Raw genomic sequence first — 27,929 nt, 5'->3', positions numbered from 1 at the left:
ATAAAAACCTCTACTTGTCGTTTCTCCATGTATTTCCCCTGTTTGTCTCACCCTTATTTCTTTTTATTGCTGTTTCTGCTTGGCAAACACCACCGTGGTCCTAGCTGTGTGTCAGCCTTCAAGGGAGATTCTGCAGGGCAATGAGATTTTAGAAATTTAAAAAATCGAATTTTTAGGCTTCCTACAGGCTCTCTAGGGCTTTTTGCCCCCATGACTATGCCTGGTGAAGGAAATGTGTGAGCAGTGGGACCAGGCTTCGGGTTGGGGGTGATATAGGGGGAACACCACAGGCTTCTCCCAGGGCCTGGGTGGCCACAGCTGTGGCTTTTCCCTCTGCAATGGGGCACACTGTCCCTAACTGCTCTCTCCTATACTCTCCCGGTCTCATTGTGGTGGGCAGGATGGCATTTACACCTTTAAAAACCTCCCCTGCTCTGCACTGGCGAAGGGCTGTGTGGTTGTTGGCTCCAGCCTCAGTGCTTCAGGGCACGATTTCAACCATGTCTATGGAGACCAATTTTCAACATCAAAACAAACCAGTGTAAGTGGAATTTATATTACCTTTTAAAAACGCAAGTCAACAGAGCTGAGGACTCTGCTTCGAGGAAGCCTCTTGGGTTTGTTCAGGGAATTACTACAAATATTTTACATCCTTTTTGAGACTCCAGGCAACCTTAGGAAGTGTCTGCAGAGGACAGCTGTTGAAATACCCCAGGATGCATAGCTGATCAGGGGGATTTTTGGGCCTGTGGTGTGAGAAAGCACCTACCCGTTGCCAAACATCCTACACTGCTTGAAATCACTGTCTAATTTTCAGAGCCAGGCTGATCTTTCTAAACATCTAGATAGTTGTGTTTTTCCCCCCTCTGAAACACAGTGTTTTCAGCTTGTGTGATGAGGGTCAAGAGCAATCAGAGCAAATGCCTTAATCCCGAGTGCCTGAGTATGTGCAGACTTGGGTAAGCCCAAAGGCAAAGAAATAATCTACTGTCCAGCGATGGAAAATACCCCTGCAGCATTGCCACAGCAGTGGAAGGGTTGAATTTGAATAAGAAAAGGCTGTGGTGGAGGATGTGTCAGGATGCTGCCCGAAGACCATTAAAGAGGCAGGTTAAAGACGGGTGTGAGTCGACTGGGTATGCTTCACCCCCCTCTGAAATGTGCCTTGAGCATACTGTGCTCAGATTTAATATCTTGGAAAGTCAGTAATAGATGCTTAAAAGCCAGAATCTGGAAATGTTACAAATGTGTGTGTTGGGTTTTTTTTCCCCAAGCTGGTCTTTAGAGCTTATGCCATATCCCACAGTACAGGGAAGAGAAAGACACACCAAACTATTGCATGTTAACATTTGAAAATAGCCTGGTTTAGGGTTTTTTTGGCCTAGGCACAAGCATCAAATTATGTCAAGATGAATAGTGACTTAACTGCTAATTTTAGGGTAGGAGAAAGCTGTGCCAACAAGCTGCCAGCTGAGATGTGTTTTAATTATCTTGGTGCCTTGCAGGCAGGTGGATTTGAGTGGGATACTGGTACTAGTAGAATCCTTCCTTCTTTATGTATCAGCACTGCATGTATGTATCATACATATATAATGTATATGTGTGCATAATCTTTCAGGAGAGCTTTATTTTCAGCTTTGCCATGATGTGAACGTGGTGCTTCTCTAGCTTTTTACAGCTGTGTGCAAACAATCTTTGTGAAAAGCAAAGATGGAAGCTTCACAAGAACATCACTGCAGCTTCCTTTTTAATTTTGGCCAACTCCAGAAATGGGGGGGGTGGAATTCTTAAACTGAGCAAGGAAACCTATTCCTGAAAAATATTTACTTGTGATGGAGCCGGGCAGCTTTCAATGTGGTATGATGGAAATTGTAACAGCGAGCGATGCCTCTAATGTATAGCAGTGGGGAAAAAGGGTTGTTGGAGAAGGGGAAGCTTCCTGATAAAAGTGAGAAGCTGAACCATAGCCAGTTTGCCTAGAGCGAAGAGGGCTCTCAAAATGTGATGCCCTTCCAAAGGTTTCGCTGTGGTTTCAGTCTGATAGTTCCCAGCACTAGTGAGGAAAAGAATGCACGAGCCTGGCTTGCAGTAAGACATAAACATATGTCAGCTTGATCGGCTCTGTTTGCAGAAAACAGAAGAAACTGCATCCTTTTCTGATATGTTAGAAGAAACTACTGCTTGATTGTCCATGAAATTTTAGCACTTTATTGGAGATGTTCACTGTGTAATTTAGGTCTTCCCTCTTCAGCATATCAGAGGAAAGGCAGAAATCTTTTGACCCCATTAAAGTTTCATGTTACTATTTTGATCCTTGTGATTTGGTTTTTAGTACAAAATCACTGGCCTAGCAGTGAGGGCTTGGTGTGTTGCTTCATGTTTTCCACTGTCTACCTACCTTTGCCAGTTTTTAAAGCTCTTGTGAAACAAAACAGCCCTAACTAAATATTGGGGGGTAATCTTTATCCCGACTCTGGGTGGCAAAATTGTCTGGAGCCTGGTTCACTATGTGAAGAGAAAGCAGCAAACACAAACTTCAGCCTCAGGCTTTGAATCACTTCAGGGACCAACTCATGTCTTATAAGTGTGTCCAGGAACAGCTTTCCTAGAAGCACCGTTATTTGCAATGATCTGGTTCCTGCTACCTTCCTCCAGGCAATGCCTTTAAACTGGACAGAAGTTAAGTTTTTTTCCCTTGAAGCCGATTGGTTTTTTTTTTGTTTTTCGCATGAGCCTGCTGCTCACAGAGTTTGCATTAATGATTTTGTGGCCACCTCTGAGCTGGGTGTGATGGCTGGTCACCAAATCTGGTGCCGGCAGTTCACTGTGGGCTGACTACAGCAACCACACAAAGTTCTTAAAGCAAAGAAAATGTTTTGTGCAGGTTATGTCCCTTTTTCTTTTCAGTGTGATGTTCAGATTTTAGGCATTTGGTGTCATAACAGACACTGCTGATGGTAGAGCTTCTGACTAGGGTGTGTAAGAGCTTTGAGGCTGCTAATAGCAAACTGTAAATGTTTTCCTTGTGCCCACAGGTGTCAGAGGAAGAGCTTGTGTCCAGGACAGCAGTGTTTTTAATGGGTCTTAGTTGGCTTTTCTGTGAATTTGTGCAGTTACTTTTTCAGACTGCTCTGAGCTTTAACATTCCCAACACCCTGCCATAAGAATGGAAGGGGGGGAATGGGACCCAAACAGCATGTCGTGTTCAAGGTGCCGTGGATTTACACAACTGTGTCAATGTTCAGCTTCATTCTGTGCTAGGTCCCTAATTATTCCTGATGCCAGATTAGCTTTCTGGAGCTGTGGTTTCCTTTGAATAGTCTGTCATAACATTGCCACTCTCCTCCTGAGAGATGGTGGTCAGTTCAGAGGCCTTTGGTGTTCAAATAAAGCTGGGATAACTTTTCCCTCATCTGCATCACTTTACATTTATCCCTTTTAGTTTTGTTTGGCATTTTTCTCAGTATTTGGAGCCTTGTTTTCCAGGGATGCTCATCTTTACCTGAAAAACTGGGTATTGTTAGCAAAACTTTCTGTTCCCTCTGTTCTATCCACCTCTTAATTTGAGGCAGGTCCTTTGATATGTTAGCTGTAAGAACAGCTCTGGCACAGTGGTATTGCCAAATTCCTCCTCCGGGGACATGATAGAAACTTTCACTTTGTTTTTCTGCTGTGGCATTATCTTTTGTGCTTGTTCCCCTAATGTGTGGGTGTCCTGGTTTCAGGACATTAGGGGTGAAACCACGACAGTGGGTCACCCCCTTGGCCCCATCAGCCTCCTGGGAGGCTGCTTCTGCTGTGATTAGAAGAGGCCTGGGAGGCTGCTTCTGCTGTGATTAGAAGAGGCTTCATTTGCTACTCTGGGTGTTTGCAAGTTGCTCCTTTGGCCTGCCTTGTTTGTTTTTTACATGTGACCTTCCAGATCTCAGAGCACTTCTATTTTCCTCATTCATATACAACATCAGCTTCTCAGAAGATGACTTACTGATTTTAATAACGCCTTTTACCCTGCTGTTTTGGTATGTTGGCTTCCCCTCTGCAGCCCTTACTCTGAGCTTCCAAAATCTGTTTGTTTTCCTAGTTTCCATGCCGCCTGCAAGAATTTTGCTCTTTTGACTTCCCACTTGGGTGTTTGTTGTATATATTCTGTATAGGAAACATTCCTATATATTGCACATAGATACCCAATAAACATTCAAAGTGCAAGAAGAAAATATGACCCTCAGGAGGAGGTGGTCACATGTTCAGATGTTTCTTTCTGGAGTGGCATTGGCAGGATTTAGACCTTGAAGTGTCTGTGTAACTTTCATGATTGTGGTTTCAGAGTTTAACAGCATAAATACGTTTGTGTTTTTTTTAATGTTAACCCAGCTGGCAGGCTGCTAAATTTGAAAGCCTTTCTGTATTCTTGTTTGTGTGTATGGATGGGCATGGCGCATGCCTTTGCATAGGGAGTTTTTGTAGACCAGAACTGCAGAGGCTTTAGGGGGTGTATTTGGGGGTGGGGGGCGAATGAATGTTTCATTACAGCTATGCAATAAAGTGCACCAGAGTGTGTGTTTGTAGGGCAGGAGCTGCTGAAGTGCTTAGCTGAGAGCTGAACCTTGCACTTTCAAAGGTCTGATCTGAAGCGTTTTAGTGGGAATGCTTCTTCTGTTTAAATATATATATGTACTATATTGTTTTGTAGAAATTACAAAAATATTAAAACTACAAAAATATTATGCGGATGCATTTCTGGGAGCGAGCAGAGATGCTGAGTGCTGATGTCCCTTCTGGGACTGTTGAGATTGTGGATCAGAAAGTGAAATAATTTCTCTCTCAAGTGAGAGCAGTAACAGCATGTGACAGACGCAGTGTGACTGTTTACAAACAAAACCTGGAGCTCACCAAAGTCCAGTATTTTGATCTGCAGGAAGCATTGCTGTGTGTCTTGGCCACACAGCCCTTGATGTTAGTATCAAAAGTGTTTTCTGAGATGCCAGAGAATAAATTGGGGGAAGCCTTCAATACTACTCTGTTGTATTGGTGTGACACAGTGCTTTTTGTGCTAGGCACATATACACAATAAATGGGAGGCTTTAAGAGTTAACTTTGAGATCACGTACATGGAACAAGTAATTTTTTAATCTGTATCAATATAAAATCAGACTGTATTTTTTCCCATGCAGAAATGACAAAAGCTGTTGCACTGTCCTTCAAATTTGCTTTGGCAACTATAAGCCAACTCCATTTTATTAAACAGCTCTCTTTCCTCCTAATATATACAGCTATGTTTGCTGTATAAACATCTTAACTAGACATCTGCCTTTCCCCAGATATAAAACACAGTTGACTTTTTGCCCTGTTTCTGTTCACTGGGGCTGGTAACTTTTTCTTCTGGCCAGATGAAATGAAATTGGTTTTTGTACCAGATGCAGCACAGTTCAGTTTTGCATTATGCAGGTGTTCCCCCAGCTGGGAAGTGTGGAAACGTGCCATTTTGCTGAGATGATGGTGAGGTTTAGAAATGTGAGGGCGTTAAAAATAATTCTCGGTGTTAACAGTGGGCTTTGTCCCTGGTGGGCTCCATATGCTGAACAGCTGACTGGGGCAGCAGCTGTTCTATATTTTAATAGGCAAGTTATAAAGTTAGAAACATGGATGATCATTCAAAACATAAGCAACTCTTTGCAGTCATGGAAACGGGATTCAACAATAAACTTGAATTTGTGAGCCTTCCAAACAAAATAATCCCACTGCACTGTGTTCAGGTGGTCTCGGGGAAGTGAATGAACTTGCGTTTCTATTTCCTTAAGTTCTGTTTACTCAGTCCTATTTTCTTTTACTTTTATCTCCCTGTTTTCTATTTCTGAGAAGATATTAAACTTTGCATGTGATCCTGATTTAGATTCTTCTACAACAGTGACAGAGATTTATATGAGAATCTTTCTTGGGGCATGTTATTGAAAATGGTCATGCTGGTAGGATATAGCGAAGGCTGAGTAAAAACTTTACTCTCATAATTTCTTGGGATTTCAGGGTCCCTTTTAACCCAAGTAGCTATTTAGACTCTTGTTGCGTGTTTGCTGCAGCTCCTTATCCTCTGCAAGAAACATGAAGACCTGCTTTCCTGGAGAATCGGATGAACCTTTGGGTTTCCCTCCTAACAACACACAGGCTTTCTGGCACAACGTTGCATACGAGAGCTCTCCTTGTTCAGGCTCTGAACCATCTTCTCACTGTGATTAAGGACTTATTTCGGACACTCTCATGCTCAATCGTGTACCGCACCCCTATCCAAAACAATAGCAACCACCCCCTTACAATTTCTGCACAGTCCTGCTGTAGTCCCTGGCTTGCTTTGCTTGCCTGCTCGTGTTTTGGTTTGGAGGGGCTGCTGTTATCTCAGCTCCTTGCTTCCATAAAAGTGCTGTGATTAACGTTGTGTGTAGAGAGTGGTGCCCACACCCAGTGACTGCGTTTAGGTCTCAACCAACTCGTAGCTATATAATGGCAAGTATCTGGATCTGTGCTCCTGAGCGATGTGTGATAACCTCTGACTTGGCTAGTTTGGGCTGTAAGTGGTCTCGTATAGACCTGAACATTGCAAACAGATGGGGAGGAGGGTGGTTGGCAGGACAGCTTGTGCAAAAATAAAATGGTTTAAGCCAAGTCTATGAGCATGATGGGATGTGGAGGAACAAGCGGGCTGAGTATGGCCTGGGCACATGGACAAGCTACAACTGCCTCTGCTGTTTGTGCCATTTGATGACTATATATTTTTCGATATGATCTATATAATGATCAGTTTTGGATCAGTGTCTGATAAGCCAAGATTTAAAAGGATTAAAAGTGCTGGTGATAAAACTGGTGCAAATGAGCACCCTGTTTATTTTGGCAGAATGTGAAGATAGAGTGACTCCTTGGGGCAGAGCCTGGCAGCCTGGGGATGATTTGTGTCTGTCTGATTTGCAGCAGTGACCAGCCTGGTGCCTTGCAAGTCTCAGGACTGAAGGAGGCAAAGCCACTTCAGCCTCCTCTGGGCCACTTCTCAAGTACTGCTCTACCAGATGTGAGGAAACTGCCCATTTTAAACCTAGAAACAACAACAAAATTGATTGTTTCTTGGAATGGGCGATGCTGAATCACACAACTTGGGAAGCTAAAAGTCAGTGTACAAGAACAGTGCCAATGTTGGGGACAGAGTGGGATACTTGGAGGCCAGCACAGCTAGTTTCTGAGGGCAGACTACATAGAGGGAAATTGTTAGTTGACAAACTAAGTACGGAGGTGAGAGCATGCTGCTTGCCGCAAGAATTGCAGGGAGAAGGAGGAGGTTAGAGGCGTTGTGCTCAGTACTTGTGTGGGGTGAGGAGTTGCCTTTCAAACCAAGAGGATTTGTAGTGATGATGAATGGGGAGGAATTCCTCTGGGGAGAGGAAGGAGCTTCCTGCAAGCCAAACTCTATATATCAGAGGGTTTTCACCATGGAAGACACCAATTAAATCCCTCTGCAAAGCAGCTGGGTTTGTATTGGTGAGCTCTTCTCTGCAGAGAGGGATGAAGGCTACCTGGGGTCTTATCCCACAGCTCTGGGGCCCCAGGGCAAGCAAATGTGACCCAGTGCCTGCACTATTTTTTTGGCCTATGCCACAACCATATGCTCTGACCTTTTTGGCAGCTGAAGTATTTGTTTAAAGCCACAAATGACAGCCTGAAGGAATGATCATTGGGTAATGGGGTCCTGCTCTGCAATTTGTCTGAGTGTGGGGGATGTGTCACCCTAAACCAGCGCGGTTGTGGCCTGCGCAAAGTTATATTCTGGAGCAAATTTTTGCCGTCTTGCTGTGCAGGACCTCTGGATGCCAAGTTCTCCGGCCATGCTCGTTGCTGCTTTCGGCACATTCCTTGAAAGCAGTCACTGAGGGTGATTGACATGAAAAAATGTGAATCTGTTGGTCTGCACCACAAGAGGATTTTTTCTGTGTATAATGTATGCACTATTCACATATTTTCTATAGAAAATTAATTTTAAGTAGAAAACAGGCTCCTTCCTGCAAATTAGCAACTATCTAGCAATGTGTGTATGTTGGTATATTTTTCCTTTTTAAAATTTCAGTAAAACTAAAACTCAGCAGGTAATAAGTTTGTCTTTCTACAAAGGAATTGTATTTTTAGTCTTCTATGTAGACTGAGATCTGGGTCACTCAGTGGGGCTTTGACTCCCACAGTAGCTGACAATTCAGCCCCCTAATGCAGCCAATGAACTACCTCAAAAAAGACTAAATACAATATGGTAAGAGAGCTTTATTAAAAATTTTGTACATCAGAGGATTAACTACTACATTTTAAACAAGAAATAAGATTTTACATATTACAAAAGATGTTATTAGTTCTTGAATTAGAAAGATTTTATGAACACTGTACATGGTACATCTGAGTTGTAAGAGCAGAAATAGGACTGAGTGCCTGAAAATATAACTTAATAAGCAAATGCACTCAATTCTTAGTGTACAACATAGTATTGCTGGAAAAATAGCATGTTAACTTCTGTCTGAAAATGCTGTATGTATCTAACCGGTAACTACCAACAGTGTTCTTGGGAGAAAGCATGGACACGTGTACCCTGTGTGGCGATTCTCCATTTGGAGTTTCTCATTGTTAGAGAAATTTTCTTCTTATGGTTTATTTTTCTTGGAGAGAGCAGAATGTTATTCCGTGGTATGGTTAACGCAATCTGCATATAAAAACCTAATGCAAAACACTTCTCATGATGTAACTTTACTTCCAACCCAGATTAGAAAAACCAAATGATAGCACATAAATGTCTACAGAAATAGATTTTTATTGACTGTTATCTTTTGTTACAAAGTTGTTAAAAAGAAGAAATATATTTTAGCTTATCAGATAACCGTTACTTTGTGTATCATTCATCCTATATAATTTTTTCTTTTTGAGATTGTCGGTGTAGCTGCATTAGAATTTAAAATAAAAAGAACACAGAAGATCACCTTTTAATTGCATGACCTATTTGGCTAGGAAGGGTGTGTGAAGTTTTACAAGATAGTATGAACATACAGTTCTTGTACAAAAGCGTAGTATGTAACTAGTCCAAGAAAGGTAATAAAAAAGATTTAAATCTTTATACAGAAAGTGACAATGCCCATGTTATACTATGGAACACATCTACTAATTTTGAATTACAGGTGTAATGTGTGGATTAAAGATACCAACTTACTAAACAAATCTTAAAAAAAAAAAGAGAGCAAAATCTATAAATAAAATAGTAAGTGCTTTCTTTAAGATAATACTCTTTGGCTGCTTTAAGTGCCAGTGAAGGGTTATTGAAAACCACTAAAATGCATAAGGTCCCACTATTATTGTTAATCTTAACACCGAGCTTGTACGATAATTCAAGCTGTTGACTGTTAGCATCTCCAGATCCACAATGTGTTCTCTTGGTCCTGATAGTGATTTCACCAGTACAAGCATTGCACTTACGGCGCTTGTTTGCTGAAAGAACAACAAAAAAAGTTTAATTCAGTCAAATCTGAAACGATTCCCTAGTTTGTGTCAAGAGAGTGCTTGCGTGTTACTATGCTGTAAAAATGCTCTGTCTCAGCACACAGATATACAATGCAAGTATTCTTTTAACATTTTTCAATGGCCATGACTAATCTCACACCTGGCTTTGCTGCAGGGAAAACTTTACCTGACTAAGGCTCAGAGGAATAAACTGCACTGCAAAATCTGTTCCTGGTTATGCTGACTCTCCTAAAGGATGTGAAAAGTGGTAATCTATCCCAGGATGGTCTTTGTTTTTTATCCCCATCTATCAGCTTTTAAAATGTATGAAGAATAAGTAAAACAAGAGACCTAATGTCTTTAGCAGTGATGTAGCTTGTTCAGTGGAAACTCTAAATCTGTCTCATGGCTCACACTTGAGAAGAAGTCGTGCTCCCCTTGTAAACACTGGGAACTTTTGCAGCTGACGTGCCTATTGCCATCCCGGTCTTGTACTGCTCTGAAGCTCTTTTCCCAGTCTGGGATCATGCTGCCGGGGAATGCTGACAGCCCTTGTCTGTGGCATGCTGCTGGTTTGCTAAAAAGCTTTGTAATTTACAGATGATAATAAAAGGGTAAACTCCATCTACTACAAATATTCTCTCACCGTGTCTAAGGAGTAGGGTATACAGATGAATCCAATCCATGTGCTGTATCTGAGGCCCAGCTCAGACTTTTGCTACCACAATAGGAATAACTTCTAAGTAAGCCTTTGTTTACCACAGTCCCTTGGCAGGAATAAACACACGCTTCCTTACTTAAGGCCTGCAATTCCTTGTTGGGTGGCAACGGAAGATTGGATTTGTTAGTCTAAAGAAAAGTCAGTCTGAAGGCTAGATTGGGGTCTAACCCCAAGCTAGAGTTGGAGTGTCCTGTTCTTTAAGCAAATTAACTGTTTTCAGTTTGGGGGTAGCTATGGGGTTTTGATGTGTAATAAATCCAGGGAAAAGCACTGGATTATAGGCTATACCAGAAGAAGTGAGATGCAGATGAGTACTTCCTCATTCCCATCTTGGGGAAACATCGTGTAAATAAACAGTGCCATATCTTAGTACACTTTCTGGATTTATTTTCAAAATGCCCTGATCTTAAGATTCGAAGAAAAATAAACAAAAATGAAAACCTTCCAATTAATATATTTATGATTTAATTTTTTTGTGCTCATGCTGTTTTACTGAGTGTAAACCCACATATGAAGCAAAAAGGATTTCCCAGGAATTTGTAAATATTACAAGCGTCCAAGAAAATCAGATTTCTTCCAAAAAAATCTTAAAAAGCAGATGTTATAGTCACTTTCATTCATGTGTATCTACTTGAATGCATTACGCGAACAGGAAATACTGCTATTGTAAGTCATTTGAACTGTTGTGGTTTTCCAAAATAGTTGCAGCACTTTGAGAAAATAAAGGTTTAAGGATGTCTTGACACAAAACCTTTGCAAGGTGGCCTGGACTTAGCACTGTAGAAATCAGTGCCCCATCCCAAGCTATTATTCTTTTTCACAAAAATGGGAAACTTAATGAAAGTAATTGTACAAGGAATCTTTCTATAATCCCCTCCTAAATATACATATACATGGGGTGTTGATAGAGAGAGTGAAAAGCATAGATTTTTCATTTGTGTCTGACACTGGTATCACAGGACTGCTAAATATTCATTATTGCTACTAGTGTTGTACTCATTTGAAAGAAACAGTTTGATTCTCAGTTTAGAGTTTTCAGGTAGGAAAGTAAAAGGCTTTTCAAAATTTGGAAACCAAGCACATTTAATAAGGAAGTATCAAAAAGTTGATAAACTTTGGGATGCTGTGATACTCTTACGGGGACATTTGATGGATTTGTCAAAATGGCAAGGCACTATAACATGTTGGTAGCACCAGTGGCTTTTATGCCCTGCTCAGGGTCCAACTCCCACCAATACTCACTCTCAGGTAAAATTCTCCATTTTCATTTCCAGATTTGATCCGGAATGTGTTAATAGTATTAGGGTAAATAGTGGTTGCCTGAATCTGGAAGATGTCTGATGGTACTGTTCTGTCTGAACGGATGCTCATGTATTTGTACACAACAGAGTAAGGCAGCTCTCGGCAAATGGCATTTGAAACAGGGCAGACGCAGCGGCTGAAAAGAAAAAAAAAAAAAAGGGATGAAACTGTGATAGTTGCAAACAAATGGTACTGCTTTCAGTTGTATTTGATCATGCTGCCTGTTGAGGATGAGCCAAAAAAAAAAAAAGACTAATTTTCCTCTTACTTCTCAGATGTAAGAACATAAGGCTCTTGACAAGGATTTCTTGGGTAACAGCGAAATCCTCCGTGGTAATTCCAGCAAATTTCATCCTCTCTGCATTCGTTAGTAGTCTCACATTCATTTATATCTAGGAGGAAAGAAAAAGGACTCTGTCAAAGCAGATGGAAATGAGTTTGCTCCAAAAAGAAACACAATGTCCTCAACAACAACAAGAAGCCACCTGCTTGTCTGATGAAACCAAACAGGTCTCTCTTTACCTGCTTTTCTGGGGCCTGTCTATAAAGGGTTTCTCTATGCAGAAATTGAATAAATTTGTTAATAAATGAATTGTGTTAATGAAGTTTGGGGATTTTTTTAGTTGACTAAAACACATGAATCGTATGTAATGCAACTGTAGAAATACTGTGAAGTTTCTAATTAGCAAAGAATGATTTTATACCAGAAGATATCTAGTAGACAGAAGAAAAAGGTTTTGAGGCAGAACTGTGATTTCCTGCCTTTTGCAGGTTGTCACTTTTAATTGCCTGAGTTTCATGGTCTAATGAAAATGCTTAGTTAATGGTTATATTTTAACTGAAATAGCTTTGAAAGGAATAATGAAAATTTTGTTTATTGTGCGAAGTAGAGCTTTCTTTTTTTCCCCCTGGGAAGATAACCCTAAATGGAGGTGGGGACAGCTAGACTTGTGTGGTATTAATGCTCTATTATCCTGTCAGTGCCAGAACTCCATTACTGTCTACTTACATGGTCTCCCGAAATTAACAGTCACAGAAAGGGTTTATTCAAATGTAATCTCTCAGAAGGCATAAACAGATTTTTAGATGGCCAAACTAATGACCCCACAATGTTCAGTATCAGCTGCTGTTCTTAGGAAGGGAAAGAAATGAATCTGAAATTAATAAAAATACGAGTAACAAAATTTGAATTACTACTTTGTCCCTTCTGCCTATAATTAGCATACCTGTTTATTTCTAAAAATGACTGTTAAATTGGTTTCTGGATTACATAAGCAGTGGTTGTTGCACTTAATATGTTCTTCTGCAATATTCTCTAATAAGATGCACATTTAGCACCAGTGAGTTAAAAACCACAAACTTTAAAACTCTCTGGCATTTGGTGGCACCTGACCAGAACATTTACTTTGCTAAACATAATTTATCTAAGCTGCTCAAGTCTTGCACTTTTTTCTCCTGTTATCAGAAGAAACATATCTTTCACTTCTACTGTGGCTGGATTTAGGAACCTCTATAAAATATGATACAAAGCCAGGTTTAGTGTCTACAAAAGCAGCCTGATTTTCTTCAGAGATAAATGTCTCAAACTTAGACTCACTACCTAAACATCGAAGACAAGTTTTACATGGGAGTTGTAAAAACTGAAGTTTTGTCCTAAGAATCTGAAGGATTCAAGTATGAGTTAATAGAAGATATTCAATTAATCATCAAATGCTTTATCAACATATCTTTTGCTAATGTAATGGTAATCCTGTCACGAAATACAAACACTTGGATAGCAAGCATTCTTAGTCTTGCCTGAAACAGTGGCGTTAGTAATGCACTATGGAGACTGCTAAGATGAGGGCACTTACCTTGACATGTTCTGCCTCCTACTACCTGGTATCCTTCAGGGCAGACACATGAGAATTTTCCTGGTTCATTGACACACTGATACTGACATATGTAACTTGAGGTTCTGCATTCATCAGTGTCTGCAGAGAGCAAAAGAGCTTAAACTTATTGTTTTTTAACATCTACCTTGTTACAGAACTCAACAGAATAGCTAAGTGCTGGTTCTAACAGGAAAAAATTAATTCTGTCTAAAAATGATAAGTTGTCAAAAAACTGAACTGTACTGCTTAATGCCTCAAAGTTGCAAACAGAAGGGCTAGTTCTACTTGTGTTTTATCAATAATCTTCCCAAATGAGAATTTTGGATTTGAGAAAGCAAAGCTAAGTTAGACTTCAGAATGGGTTTGGGAAAACAACTCTTGAAAGAATTTATAGTTTTAGTATTCCAAACTATGATTACTTTCACAAGAAACACAGATGTGAGATTAGTTAGTAAGGCAAAAATACTGCCTTTATATTTGTGCCCTACCTTAATGGAATAGCTCTTTGGGAAAGAGGGTAAGGCCTACTTTTTGTCTTCAAGTAATACTCAGTGCATACCATTCTCTTTTGCTTTTTTTATCCTTGTGTAACCATCAGTCCCTTGATAGAGAAGTGTAGTGTGAAACAGAATTTAACCGTATATGCCATTAACTGGAAATTAAATTCTGAATGAATCATAAATGAAAACCTATCAAAACTAGGGAATGGCTTGGAAAACAGCGTAACTCCCTCCTACTGCCTCTGAGGCTTGAGCCTAGTTCTTAATTTTTGTCAGGGATGCCCTTGGAGCCTGCATACTTGCTGCTCCCTGTTCTGTTTGCTTGCAAGTAGGATTAGCTTAAGAAGCTTGGAGAGGGAGCATCTGTAATAGCTCTGCTGGCTTGTTTAGGAGGGCAGTGGTAAACCAAAAAGACCTCTTTGGCTCAAAGACTGGTAGAAAGGATATGGGCTTTAAGGGTGAGATCATCATGTGTCCAAAAGGAGATTAGAGGACCCCTGTGGAGGCACTGGCAGAGAAAATAGTGTTGATTGTATAATCATCAGGAGACATGCTGTTTGTATACACAGGCTTGAAAGCACAATTGTCGCTTCCTTAAAATCACAAATTTGAGGTTTTATTTTCAGAGGAGCCTAACAGCACACTAAATTGCACTTGTTTTTAGTTTGCATTCCTTTCTGATTCATTTGATGGTCATCAGCATTAGACCACACACAATTCAACTGAGTTTCTGAAATAAGTATTCGGAAGCCTTATTCTTCCCAGCTGTGATCTAAAGTGTAGTAATGTCTGTCCTGTTTTGCACTTACTATTAAAGAGATACCCATACCTACGTGTACTTGAATACAGCTGCTAAGGTGTGTATTAGCAACCACATTTGCAATGTAAAAAAGTAAATGTCTTAAGGGTTTGGCTACAAACTGCACCCACAGTGTGGTTCCTCTTGAATTTTTATCCCTTCGTTCACTGAAAGACTTCTGGGAAAATAATGGAAGAAAAAAAAAAATGTTCTTCCAAGACAAAAGAAATTGCTTACCTTCACAGTTGATTCTGTCACTGCTTAACTCAAATCCTGGATTACACTGACAGATGAAAGAACCCAGTATATTGTAACACTGTTGTGCACACGGGTTATTGGCATCACATTCGTTTATGTCTGAAAGAAAAATTACAGATCTTTATCTTGTGTAGCTGGTAATTAGGCTGATTAAGTGGATTAGTCCTTAGTCTGGGCCTATTGCTAGCAGAAGCTCAGTTGACTATATCAATATAGAACTGCAGTCACTGGAACAATGTCAGATCTATGCTTTACATTCCATGTAGGAAAAAAGTATTTTTCCAGGAATGAGAGTTATTCTAATGTGTGATGAATTCTTCCAAAAATGTTTAGTGTGGCTATTAAACTCCACATTCCAGAGTCTTTTTTCAGGTATGAAATGCCAAGTCTCTATAAATAATTGATATAAGGAACACATACTGATAAGACCTCTCAGCATGCAGTGGTTAAGATTTATTTGAGCTATTTATTACTCTTAAAATTTGTTCTTTTAAATTCCATTACAATTATAACATGAGCCTTTGAGGCCAGTAGAGTTTTGCAATGCTGTAAGGCCTCGACCATATTGGGGGAAGGTATGTTTCTGTGCTAGATTTTTTCCATGATGTGCCCATCCTAAGAACATATGTGAGAACACTGTGGTATGAGAAGAGAAGCAATTTTTAATGGCAAGTTTATGTAACTGTCATCACCTCTGGAATCTATAACACTTGTTTTTCATAGGCTGTTGACTAACTGCTGCCTCTGTCATTCACTCTGTAGATTTTTAGGGTATTTTTCCCCTGTACTCCTTCTCGCATGTTTTCCATTCGTATTTGTGTTTATCAGATACAAGTATTAGTAGAGAGCTGCATTTGGGAAAGAAAAGATCTTGAGTTCATGGCTTTTGCAAATGCTTATAAATGTCAGCAAGACACAGATACAACTAAAAACGGACAAAGACTACTAAGATTAGGCATTCACAAAAATCAACAAGGAGGAAATTAATTATCTATATGATGAACGTCCTAGTCCTGAAAATGAATGGTAATAAGGGAAAACTGATTACAAAGGCTTTTTTCGTCGTCCTTTTAGTTAATTTCAGGCAACAGTGCAAAGAATGTACATCATGACAATGCTACCAGAAGGAATAAATAAGCTAGCCAAAGCCACAATTCTGTTTGTTTTCTTTCCAAGAAATATTGACCCACTTTCAATATATGCAGAAGTTGTAACACAAATGTAATTGGTACAGCTGTCAAGTATCACTTCTGCCAGATGACTGTTGCAGATGTGAAAGTCTGTCTTGATGCAGCAACCATGCATTTACAGATTTTTCTTAAGTTTTATCCCACCTTTCCTGGTGGGAGTATGCCTTCTTAGGCTGGGAGGCCAGCAAGTTAGAGAAGGGGTGTTTTGGTGAAGCACCTAGCAAACTTGGAGTTGTCATGGATTTGTAAGTGTAACTAAAAGAATACACCTTGCATTTGAGCCACGGAAAGGGTCAAGTAAGTAACAACTTGTCACATGGTTATGGTGTGTCCATGTGCAATTTTCTACCCTATGATTTGGTGAAAAACAAGAAATTCCTCTCACTTCAGTGCTAGGCAGTGTGCCAGGATACTTGATAAGATATGGCAATGCTTGGAAATAATGGTAGAAGCTGTAAAACCCAGATTGATTTTTATATATTAAAAATGTAATAGAGATTTTATATAAAAATTATAGCCCTAAAGAAGTTCTGACCATCTCCATCACCAGTCTCTTGATTTTTTTTTTTTTTATGGCCAGTCTCTCTGCACTTCAGCAGACATAGTTACCTTTTTATTATTACTCTAATTCTTCTAGAACAGAACTTACGATTTCAAATAGTCTTAAAGTTTTACTGCAAGGCTTCCCTAACTGTTTTACTGCTAAAGGAAGGATCACCTCTAAAGGGTCACTCTTCCCTAATGACTCTCATTTTCATTTTTAACATAATTTTCTAGATATTAATATGTGACATTTATCGATGCTTTCTTTTCTCACTATATTTACCACACGCTGAGGATAATTACACTTAACTGCAGTTGTACAGTATTGTTTTCCCTGGTTTCCAGTTCCAGCCTTTGTGTTGCATGAACTGGGAATAATGTCATGAAAGCCAATGATCATGCAAAGTGATCCACCAGAACTGAAAGAATAATTAAATGTAAGATTAAATAATGTATATAAAACTCCAGGGTTCCACTTGCCAAACTAGATGCTCCTCAGAAACCTGCTATGCTGACAAAATAACAGCTTTTCAGTAGGGCTCCAATTTTCTCTATAACCCTCTTGTACTTCTCAGATCACTTGCAGGAGAGCGTCTCAATAGAGCAATGGGTATGTCTTACCGGTTGGTATTTCTTTCTTTTAAGTTGGGATGAAGGTAGTTAAATTTCAACTAGTAAATTTCAATAGTATTTGTCTCTATACCAAGTGAGCTTGTGTGTAAGTATGTGCAGAGAAGTTCTTACCTACACAGGTGTGGTTGTTGGAGGCTAACTGGAAACCGGCATTGCACTGGCAATAATAGGAACCGGGAGTGTTCACGCATCGATGGTGGCAATATGGAGGCAGGGTGCATTCGTCGATGTCTGAGTTACCGAAAAAGAAATTAGTTCAAATGGAATCACAGCAGTTCACTGTTGCTGTCTTGTGTCCAAAGAAACTGTAAAGTTAATTGCACTTGATTAAAAGCAGGGATAAAAGCTTATGTGAACCAGGTATTGCTTCCATGGATAATTAATGGCAATATTATTTAACTTTTTCTTTGACTACTGTAAAAAACTGTTTTATGCTGATTGTCTTCCATCCACTGAGATCAATACACATTCCAACTTTATTTTTGATTCAGTTCCACAGTACTGCTTAGTCTTGTTTATTTTGTGTAGGTAAAACTGGGAATGTTTTGTTGTGCTTTTTCAATCGAGTTTTCTCATGAGCAGACATAATGCCGATCAACACAGTGATGTGGCTTGTAGCTCTTGTTTTTCCAAAAATTTGCACACAGCACTCTTAGGATGTACTAAATCTTTTCAGCTCCATTAGGAAGAGTCCAAATTTTCTGTGCAAGTACAGGGGAACGGCAAGGATAGAAGATTAATGGGCCTGAAAAGCAAACAGGTGGCTGTGCTTCTGCAGGGATCCCCCAGAAACTGGCTTCCTCCCCCAAGGGGTTGCCATTGCTCCCGGTCCCCTCTCTGCCTCTCCTGCATACCTTTCCATACAGCAGCACTAGCACTTTCCGGCTGCGCTCTGGTGCCAGGGAAGGTGATTGGATGGGCTGAAGTTGGTGCTATCTCAGGCAGTATTAACTTTCCACAGACCCTCCTTGCAGATTAGCCCTGGTTTTGAGGTGGAGCAGGCTGCCTTTCCAAGTTTCAGCATTCCTAATGTGCATTGGAGCAGGGTTTTCACCTGCAAACCATACAAAATGTGCGACAGCCCATTCTTTTACCTCTCCATTTGAAAAGATTTCCTTGCATTCTGGAGGAGATACTGACTCTGTTTTTGTCTGAAAAACACTCTTTAAAATATGCCACAATGCTGATCATCCAGGTATGTGCAGCAGCCGTCTTTAGTTATAGCCTGCTTAAGCTTGGTGAAGAAATCAATGCCATGTTCTGTACGTGTACACAATGTGAGATTTCAAAGGCTCAATGCTTCAGACAAATAAGACCAGTTTTCACTGGAACAAAGAAAGGCACTTCCCATATCCATGCCAGATCTTGAGTTTCCTACCTCCAGCTGTTTCCACCATAGATGTGTTTAAAAAGAGGCCAAGACTTTTTTTTTTATAATGAGGAAAGTGTTTGTTTTAATATCAAGTGAAAAAATATTCTTCAAGTTAACCCTTTCTTTGCTGAATTTGCAGCTGCTGTTTGGGGCTAAACTCAGCAGTGGAGTGTTTTGGATGGTTCTGAATGAAAAGGCTTATGCTGGAAAATTCCTGGCTATCTGTACAGTAGCAATTGTTGCTGTAACTCTTCTGCAGAGAGAAATTTGGAAGTGGAATAAATTAGGAGGCACAGCAGATCTCTTCCATCCTTGACTTTTACGGGACTAAGCTCTTACAAATTGCTGTTTAAAGATCTGATTATACAATACAGACCTATGAGCAATGCTGTGCTGCTTAGGTACTGCATTTATGCATATAAATGCTTCCAGGATCTGACTCTAGTTCAGTGGGAGTTTTTCTTGTGGGATTAGGCACATCAGCTCCATGCAGATCTAAGGGCTAAATGTTATCTTATCAGTTTGGCCAAATCTTCTGTTGGAAGTAATGCCAGCAAACAATTCATTCTATCTGCGGTCCCATGTTTCAGAAAAGACTAATTTTGCAATATGTGAACAAGCAAATAAAAAAAAAAAATCAAAAAAAGACAGAAATGATTAGTGCGTTTAGAGTAAAATCCATCAATTGTTAGAAATGAGTCCTTTTCTCCCTCTACCTTGAAGCCAAAATAGTCTGGAAAAATTTCTTTCAAATTTGAGAAACATTTCCTCCCATATGGAGAACCTCTATCAAGATCTGGCCCCAAGAACATTTTCTGGCTAAGTTGTTATGAAATCCCCAAAGACAGGCTTTATTCTGAAATGCTGACAGTACTGAGCGTAGGGATGTACTTATAATTTAGGTCAGTGTGTAATATGTAACACAGGTGTTATTCTTGGTTTTGACCTAAATAGAAGGGAAATGTCACTTTCCAGGCATCTTCATGGATAGATTTAGATGCATAAATGTATGAACAAGTAGATATAAGGGTGTATCATTCTGCTGCTTTTGAGTGCTGTAACGTGTCCCATGAGACTTTCAGTTAGCACCATGGGTCTTGACATAAAAAGTGCTATTGCATAGCGGTAATATACTTTACCTGCTCTAAAAAGGCTAAATAAACCCCAGATATTTTAAAAATCAATGACCTATTTTCCTCTACCTACATTCCAAACTATTCATCCTACTCTTGCACAGAGAACCGAGAAAAATCAGATTATCTGTGTTTGCACCAATTTGACAGTTGAGGGCCTGATCCACATCTCTTAGGAAAGAGGTAAGAATTTTGGGGTTGATTTCTACGGCCCTTGGATCAGAACCCTAAAGAAAGAGCCATGCCCAGAAATTTAAATTAGTCTAGATGTGTACTGAAAATGTCAGCAGTTTCCTTCCTGCAGCCCTGTGTTAGGCAGTGACTACCTATAGCCTTAGCAAGGCTTTTTGAAAGAGCTTAAAAATAAAAAAAAGTCTTAAACACTTTCAAATGCAGGATCCCTAACGTAAAGAAAAAGAAGAAAACCTGAAGTTCTGTCGTTCAGTCTGTGTCTTACAAGAGGCGGTCTTGAATATCACCTCATGATGTATATACTTGATTCTCTTATTTCATAGTTTTTATTATCTCTGACAAACCTAAGACTTAAGGCTGGATTGCCTATGAAAGTAATTCATCCATTGAAATAATGATTAAAGAGGAGTTAAATAAAGGCTAAAGGAGGACTGAAGGAACGGAGTAATGGCATTTTTGCATAATCTCCTCAAATGAAGATGCAATAGGAAAGATGCAGCTTTGACACTGCACTTGAATTTAATGCTATACTTGTGTAGGTGTCAAGGGTGCTAATATCTTACTTTGTCACAAAAGAGAATAAAGCATAGTGGTTTATAAGTTGCAAAGACCATATACCTGCATTCAGAGTTTCCATCTCTCTCATTTATCCTCATAAAGCTGAGTACTGAAACAGACTGTCCAAGGGGGCTTTGCAGAGCAGGGATTAGGTTTGTGTGAAGGTAGTGCTTGGTCCTACAGATCTGGAGTCAAGTCTCACTGAGGTCAGTGCAAAGATATGCTTTAGTTTGCCGCTGTAGTAGACTTATGACTGTATCTGGGATGTTAGGCAGTACCCCAATACAAACAATAAACACAATGGTAAGTATTAGGAAAATTAATCTTGTGAAGTTCAACTCTAACTGTTGATTATACTTAAAATAGTTTCTAGTTCCATGTTTTAGTGATTAATTATTGTGATAAAGTGATTATTCCATTGCATTTCAAAGTTGTATAGCTATTTTACAGTGCACATACCTATACACTTTACAATCAGTATGAAGTTTGCGACTGTAGATAACAAAAGAAAAGAATTCGAGAGCAACACTTACCAACACACTGGTCCCCTCGTTTCTGATAGCCTGGAGGACACTGGCAGCTGAAGGACCCTCTTAAATTGACACATACTTGGTCAGCTCTACAGTTATGGGTTCCAGTTGCACATTCATCTATATCTTTATAAAAAAAACAAATGTAATATTAGTCATAAAGTTTACTTAAAATATTTAGCCTGTTGAAATGCTTTATCCATCTTTGAGCTACCTGTAAGTGAAGGCAGCAAAGTTCAAATATACTGCAAAGATATGTCATCTCAATGCTTATTGTATTTGCAGGACATAATGTTATCAGATTTCTTATAGTCTTAAGTTCTGATATACTGCATTTTGGAAATATTTTCAGATATGGTTATTTTAAACAATCAGATACTCTTATTTGTCAAATACCATTAATGTTTTGAACTTATCACTATAACTTTCTGTAAGCTTCTTGCAACTTTATAATATTTTAATCATTTGACTTTCTTGTTTTGTGGTGTTTTTCCCATGCTGGTTGCATGCTGAATAACTCTGGAAAACTTCAACAAATGTAGTTCAGCCCTTTCTCAAGAATGAGATGAGTTAGAAATATGTTGGTTTGCTGATACTAAGATGAGTCTGGTGATCTCTCTTGTGTGGTTCCTATGCTCCATACTTTGGACAGGGACTTGAAACTTGGTATGTCGTGGCCTTCTCATCAGGAAGAGATCTGCCTCTTGTCATTCCCATGAAAATCCCCCTAATTCACTCAATCTGCTAAAGTCTTTGGAAACGGTTTATGTATGTTTGTATTTGAACAGTACAGCTAAAAATGCACATACTAAACCAATACTTTTCAGTGTAATTCAGGCAGCTTTTTAGTTCACTCTAAATGCAGGTTTATACAAGCACAAAAACATCATCTAGATTTTGCCTACTCATTATAACTGCTGGAGGTACTTATTTATAATTAAACTGCATGTGCTGACAAATAGGTTGCTTAAAATGGAATTACAATTTGCTTTCTCATCTGAATGTCCCGAATGTTTGGAGAGCTTTTTATTGTAACCTGACACAGTACAGTGAAAGGACTTTTTAATTTTGGCATTGTACACAATTTGGAGACTTTAGGCTGAATAAACAAATTCCTTAAAACTTATGATCTCTAGTTTACAAATCTCAGCTGACCTCTCTATTTGTATAGGCACTGGGGATGTTAGAACATCACCAGTGGCAGATTCTGGGTGGTGCTTTGGAAAAAATGATGGATTCTTTCTCATAGCAAATGAAAACAATTTTGACCACAAGATTCAATAAAAAATAAACCATCAACAGTTTGATTTAATTCTCAATGTTTGCACTTTCCCCAAATGTCTAAATATTTAACATATATCTTCTATTTATCTGACAGGAAAAATAAAGTCCTTTTATGTTAGCCTGCTCATTGCATTTCTGCATAGTTATCAGTCCTAAAGCTGCTGTGTTGATGCAGGACTTGCTGACTGCATTGTTCTGTACTGACAGCTGAAAAGCACATTCTCAGGTGTAAAGACTTTCAGGGACTGTAGCTGGCTGCCTCATACCAACCTGACACATCATTAAACGTTTGAGCCAAAGCACGGTGGAGTTCAATGCAAGTCTTTGCAGAGACTTCACTGGGCTTTGTGTGTACTCCTAGTTTCTACGAAAGTTGAAAATAAAATGGCTATAATAAAGTTAAAATCCTTTTTGTTGCAGAGTGTACTGGAACAAAGAAAGTTTATTTGATATCTGGGAGCTTCATATATGCATAAAATTAACGTGAGTGACCTTTTAAGATAGATTACTTAAAATGCATTAGGTCCTTATGTTGCCATTTGCATCCATGGCTTGATTTCCATTTAGCTTGCTTACTATGGAATAATAAGCTACACCAGTTAAACTGAAGCAAACTAGATTGGCTTACACACTCAAGGTCTTTGATTCACACACATCCCCCCACCCTCAGTGTTAAATTCAGTTTGAAAGAAAAACAATTAATCAAAAGTACTATTTGACTCCTAGCTGCCGCCTCACTTAAAACTCTTGGAGGACTCGGTGTTGCGGCCATAAAGATCAGTGTTTATAAGAACAATCTTTTCTTGAGGCTCGTTTCAAGGAATCATTTTAGAACTCTCCTAAGCATCTTACTCAAATTAGGTTCCTGAACTGGGTTGCATATTAGCTGTGACTGTACATCCTGCCTGACTTCTATATGCCATGAAAATGCATTTTGGTATGTGGTGTATTCTTGGTGGACTTCAGAAGAGCTTTATCGGTGGTGTTACTCTGCATTGTCATGGTACTTTTTGCTATTTTGTCTGGTTTTGCTGGATGGCTTTTGTTGAGATTTGAGTCCCTAGGCAAGCTAGGGAAACAGATATATGGAATAAAGTATGGATGGGAGTTCTTTGTAAACTCTAATCCTCTTTTTTTTTTTTGTGGACTTTGAAAGCAGCCTGTAGCCTTCAATGGGGAAGGGCAGTAGGTTGCCATGCTCAGATCAGTTCTGCTCACATCTGTGTGAAGAGATCAGTAATATTAGAGGAAGGCCGGCAGCCTGAAGATCATGTTTCTTAAGTGCTTCAAGGAAAATATTGTGGGAGGAGAACAAGAGGCAGCTAGAAAAGTTTCAGTGCTGGAACATTGAGTTCTGAAATCTTTAGTATTGCACGAATTACAGATAGGTCTACTGTTGTGCCTGATACAAGGGTGAGGAAGTGAGGGGAAGACTTCAGTGCTGAAAGCAGTGCCAAATGTGAATTGTATTGGTGTGATACCAGAAGCAGCCCAGCCCTTGCGGAGTATGGAGAGAAGCACTGGTGGATTTTGCAATGTGATGTTGCTGCACAGATCCCTGCATCTATGTCTGAGTGAGGCCCAAAGAGAAGTCTTAAGCTTCTTGGCACTCGATGTGACTTGAATCATTCTCCATTAGAGAAACTGTCCTTTTTCCTAACTGTCCTGAGAGTTACTGGAGCAATAAAGGAGTGGCAGCCATAGAAAGGAAGCAACATCAATGTTGGAGGTCTCCTTAGGATGAGGCAGATCAGCTACATTTTTCTCTGAGGTGGCACAGGTAGTTATTTACCAATACACACACATGCTTCTCTTCCTATATGAAATAGCATAATCTTATGCTGGTGGTGCCAACACTGAGCTGAGATTCCCACTTATGTGTTCATGGTTCTTGAATGGGTAGACTGTCTATCTGCAATTGTTTAGGATCTGTCTGATCTGAAACTTCCCAATTGTTTTCCCAAGGGAAACCCCTACAGAAACATCACCGAGCTCACCAGCTTTAATCTGAAGAGCAAGATAAGTTTGTCTGACCTAGCATGAATGTTTAATAATGTGTTACGTGCATATGTATTTATAATAATTAAAAAAATTAAAACAAGACACTGCACTGCACACACTTGTGTCTCTGGGGAGAGGCTGAGAGAACAAACATGTGACAGATGTTTGTCATGTTGCTTAATGCACTACTGGAAAGCACTCAAGATACCACAGTGATGAGTGCAGTATAAGAAACAGATCTAGAAAGAAAATAATGGGCTTTTACAAGCTCATTCTTGAGCATCTTTCTTCTGCATCCTCTTTTCCAAATTTAGTGTCATCATGATGAAGTTTGTTTCGGTAAATGTTTCAACAACTGATGCTGCAGCTGAAGCTTCCACCTTAGCAAGTATCTTGTAAGCTGTACCAGAAAACAGCCTCAACTCATTCCTCATCCACTTTGTCATTTAATTTTCATTTCTGTGTGTTACCCATACATTTGCTTACATGAGTAGGCAATTTAAATTACATTGGTAACCCATAATGAAAATAATATTTTAACATTACCCTTTCTTTATTTCTTTCTATTTTCTAATCTTGGCTAATGTTTTAAAAGGTTGTGGTGTTCACTACAGATAAACAAGAGCTGTAAGTTTGTATAAAATTGTTAAACAACCTCAGTGGTATTTGATTGTTGCATGAAACCTGTGAAATATAGATTAGTTCTTAAACTCACTGCATCTCTGAGTCTGATTTAGAGATGTTGCTCAGATTTTTTTATTCCCAGATAGTTATTCTCTGGACAGTTACAGCCTATGTAGTTGGAAAATTTCCTTTGGAATAGCCTGAGTGTCTTAACAATCCTTTTGCAGATCGATCCCACTTGAAAATGGAGCTGGGCTACCTTCAGTGTCTTGGTCATTGTAATAACTGAACTCAGATAATTTAGTCTTTCAATAGGCCACTCAAAAGGAAACTTACTACGGGATTTATTTGTATTTTAAACAGTTACAAAAAATGTAACAAAATTTGTAAAATACAGTTGGATTGAGTACTTCAATTTCCATGTGGTGTTTATAGGTGTTAGATCCAGAATACTACACTAAGAGAATGTGGCTGTTTCAAAGTCAAGTCCTTGGGGGATTGCAGAACACGGAATTCAGGTTCTCTGAACAGTCTGAATTCAGATCCATTAAGCATCACGACACAGTTTTTATTTATATGAATCTCATTCTTTTTTTCCAACAGGCTTGGGCTTGGTCAAACCTTACCATTCCCAAAATGGGATTGGTGGTATGGTCCTCTATCAAGGTGCAATGATTACTGCTCTATAAAAACCTTAAATTGATATAAAGAGTTGGATTCAATAGAGAAGTCAGGGGAGGAACACTACAATTAAGGACACTGGTGTCTCAGTTAAATTACATGTAAGCCACACTGCTCTTTCAGAAATGTTTACGGAGGTCCTTAACTGTACTATGGTAAATATGGCCATCAGATGGCAGGGATTCATCCTTTTGCAGTACTCCCCAGGGCTATTCTAGAAAGTTCATTTAAGAAGACTTTTATATTAATAACTATCTGCAGGTTAACATAATGCTGATTTGTATAGGCTACTGTTTGAAATTTGCAGGGTGCTACAGAAATAAGTGAGAAGCATGGAGGGCAGCAGAGTTTGCTCCTGTATTCCTTCAAAACAGAAATCAGCTTGCATTTCATAGTTTTAATTCCACAAGCCTCACTAATAGCTATACCCAGTGATTCCCTCATTTTTCAAAAATGTACCCGCACTCTCTCTTGAAGTGATTTACACAATTATGTCCTTCCATTGCTGACTTTGGCAGCTTGCTCTATATTTGAACCATCAGTTGTGTACAAAAGATTTTGCCCGACCTGCGTTTTAGCTATAGCTTTCTCTCAATCCAGTGTGCAGTTCCCTGTTTTAGAGCTAGTTAGTTTTTTTTTACTCCTCTACTGCAATCCATTCTGTTGGGCTCTTATCTGCATCCATGAAACTCTTTCCTAGCCTCTCTCTTTCTGAGCTACAAACCTGGCTCCATTCCCTTTATGCTGTGACTCATTTTTCCCAAACCCCCTGACTCATGCAGCTTGCTCACTTATGCAACAGCTTAATCTCTGTAATTTTCTTAGTATTATTATGAGAAGTACATTAATTTGTGAGATGCATTTCACCAGTGCTTCAAATTTTTGTAGAAAAAATAATGCTCATCCACATCTACCCTTCGTGTTAAAACCTTAAACCTTTTCCCCTCTAGCTCATACCTGCCTGTTTGTGCTCGAAGTTGGAGAACTGTATTCTTAACTAACTGGTGTGTTTTACTCCTGGGATTGACGTGCTCAGCTTCTTGCTGCTCACTGGCATCTTCATGCTCTCCTTGCTTGTGTGTATATTAATATGTTCAAACAAGTCACAAAATGTTTGTAGGTTGCTTTTGCTATTCTGGTCTGTAGCAATCTTGTAAGCAGAATATTCCACCAGATCAAAAAGATGGCTCTTAATTTGAATCCCATAAGGTCATTTTCTTATTTCTGCCCCCACTGAGCAGTGCCAATGGACCAGCTTCTGAACAGTTCATGCAAATCTAAACCCAGAATGATTCTCCTGAAGTCAGTGTTGCACTTGTCATTGACTCCAGTGAAGCTGTTCTTCATTTGTTTTGAATGTAAATGATAAATATTTTAGTTAATCCATTTAAATTTTTTGTGTTCTCAGTGTGAGACCAGAAAATGACTCGGTCTATTTTTCTAATAGATTCATCTGAACCAAAAACACTGCCTCCCACGTAAGCAATGGCACCAGTGAGTCTGATATCAGACGTACAATGATCTGCACAGTACTGCAGGTATTGTGGACAATTTACTTGATTTCAGGATTCTGTAAAACCTTTCACTTTCTGTACTTTGTTAGCTTTCCTGTCTGTAAGACATTTTATATTAGTACTTTTCAGAAATAACTAGCTGAAGGTAAAATACTTGAAGAAATTGCCCCACTGTAGTTCTGCCATGAGTATGGCTTACTTTATTTTACCAAATTAAGTATTCTGTCCCTTATTTATGTTTCTTAGATTCTTCTTGCAACTGAGGCCAAGCTCACTGCTATGTTGTTTCCTGGATCCTCCCTGATCCTTTCTTACACATAGGAACAACATTAGCAACCTCCAAATTCCCTGGTTCCCTCCCCAGCCTTAGCAAGCTATCAACAATTTCTGTCAAAGGCTTTTCTATTTCCCTTGCTACTTCCTTCAACATTTGGGATGTTATTCATCTGGGCTGGATGCCCAGACAACTTTTAACTCATTGGTGTTGGGAGGCTGCACTTTGCAGTGGTAAATACCAGCACAAAACGTGTTACGTAACATCAGGTCAGTAGGTACCAAAAGACCAAATATTTGGAGGAATTTCTCACTTGTGGAGTGGCAAAACCTGTTAATATAAAGACCTGCACTCTAACAGTGCAGTCACTATCCAGTAGTGTCATGAGGTAGCGTCTATAATTCTGTGCAACTCTGTAGCAGCCCATAAACTCGCTCTT

General features: G+C 39.4%; 1 protein-coding gene across 1 annotated transcript in view; it reads right to left on the bottom strand.

The window, feature by feature from the left end:
* Positions 1 to 8,830: 8,830 nt before the first annotated feature.
* The window catches only part of EFEMP1 (EGF containing fibulin-like extracellular matrix protein 1), a 47,595-nt gene continuing 28,496 nt past the window's right edge, over positions 8,831 to 27,929 (bottom strand). The window contains exons 4-10 of the mRNA XM_010289307.1: positions 21,116 to 21,238; positions 17,439 to 17,558; positions 14,941 to 15,060; positions 13,384 to 13,503; positions 11,799 to 11,922; positions 11,471 to 11,666; positions 8,831 to 9,495 (exon numbers count right to left, since the gene is read on the bottom strand). Of these exons, the coding sequence (XP_010287609.1) occupies positions 9,337 to 9,495; positions 11,471 to 11,666; positions 11,799 to 11,922; positions 13,384 to 13,503; positions 14,941 to 15,060; positions 17,439 to 17,558; positions 21,116 to 21,238 (962 nt within the window). The 3' untranslated portion in view covers positions 8,831 to 9,336. The remainder of the gene's footprint in view (positions 9,496 to 11,470; positions 11,667 to 11,798; positions 11,923 to 13,383; positions 13,504 to 14,940; positions 15,061 to 17,438; positions 17,559 to 21,115; positions 21,239 to 27,929) is intronic.

Source organism: Phaethon lepturus, unplaced genomic scaffold (assembly GCF_000687285.1).
Source record: "Phaethon lepturus isolate BGI_N335 unplaced genomic scaffold, ASM68728v1 scaffold49756, whole genome shotgun sequence".
Lineage (NCBI taxonomy): Eukaryota > Metazoa > Chordata > Aves > Phaethontiformes > Phaethontidae > Phaethon > Phaethon lepturus.
Note: the sequence above shows the minus strand (reverse complement) of the source record. Positions and strands in the feature narration are given on the sequence as shown.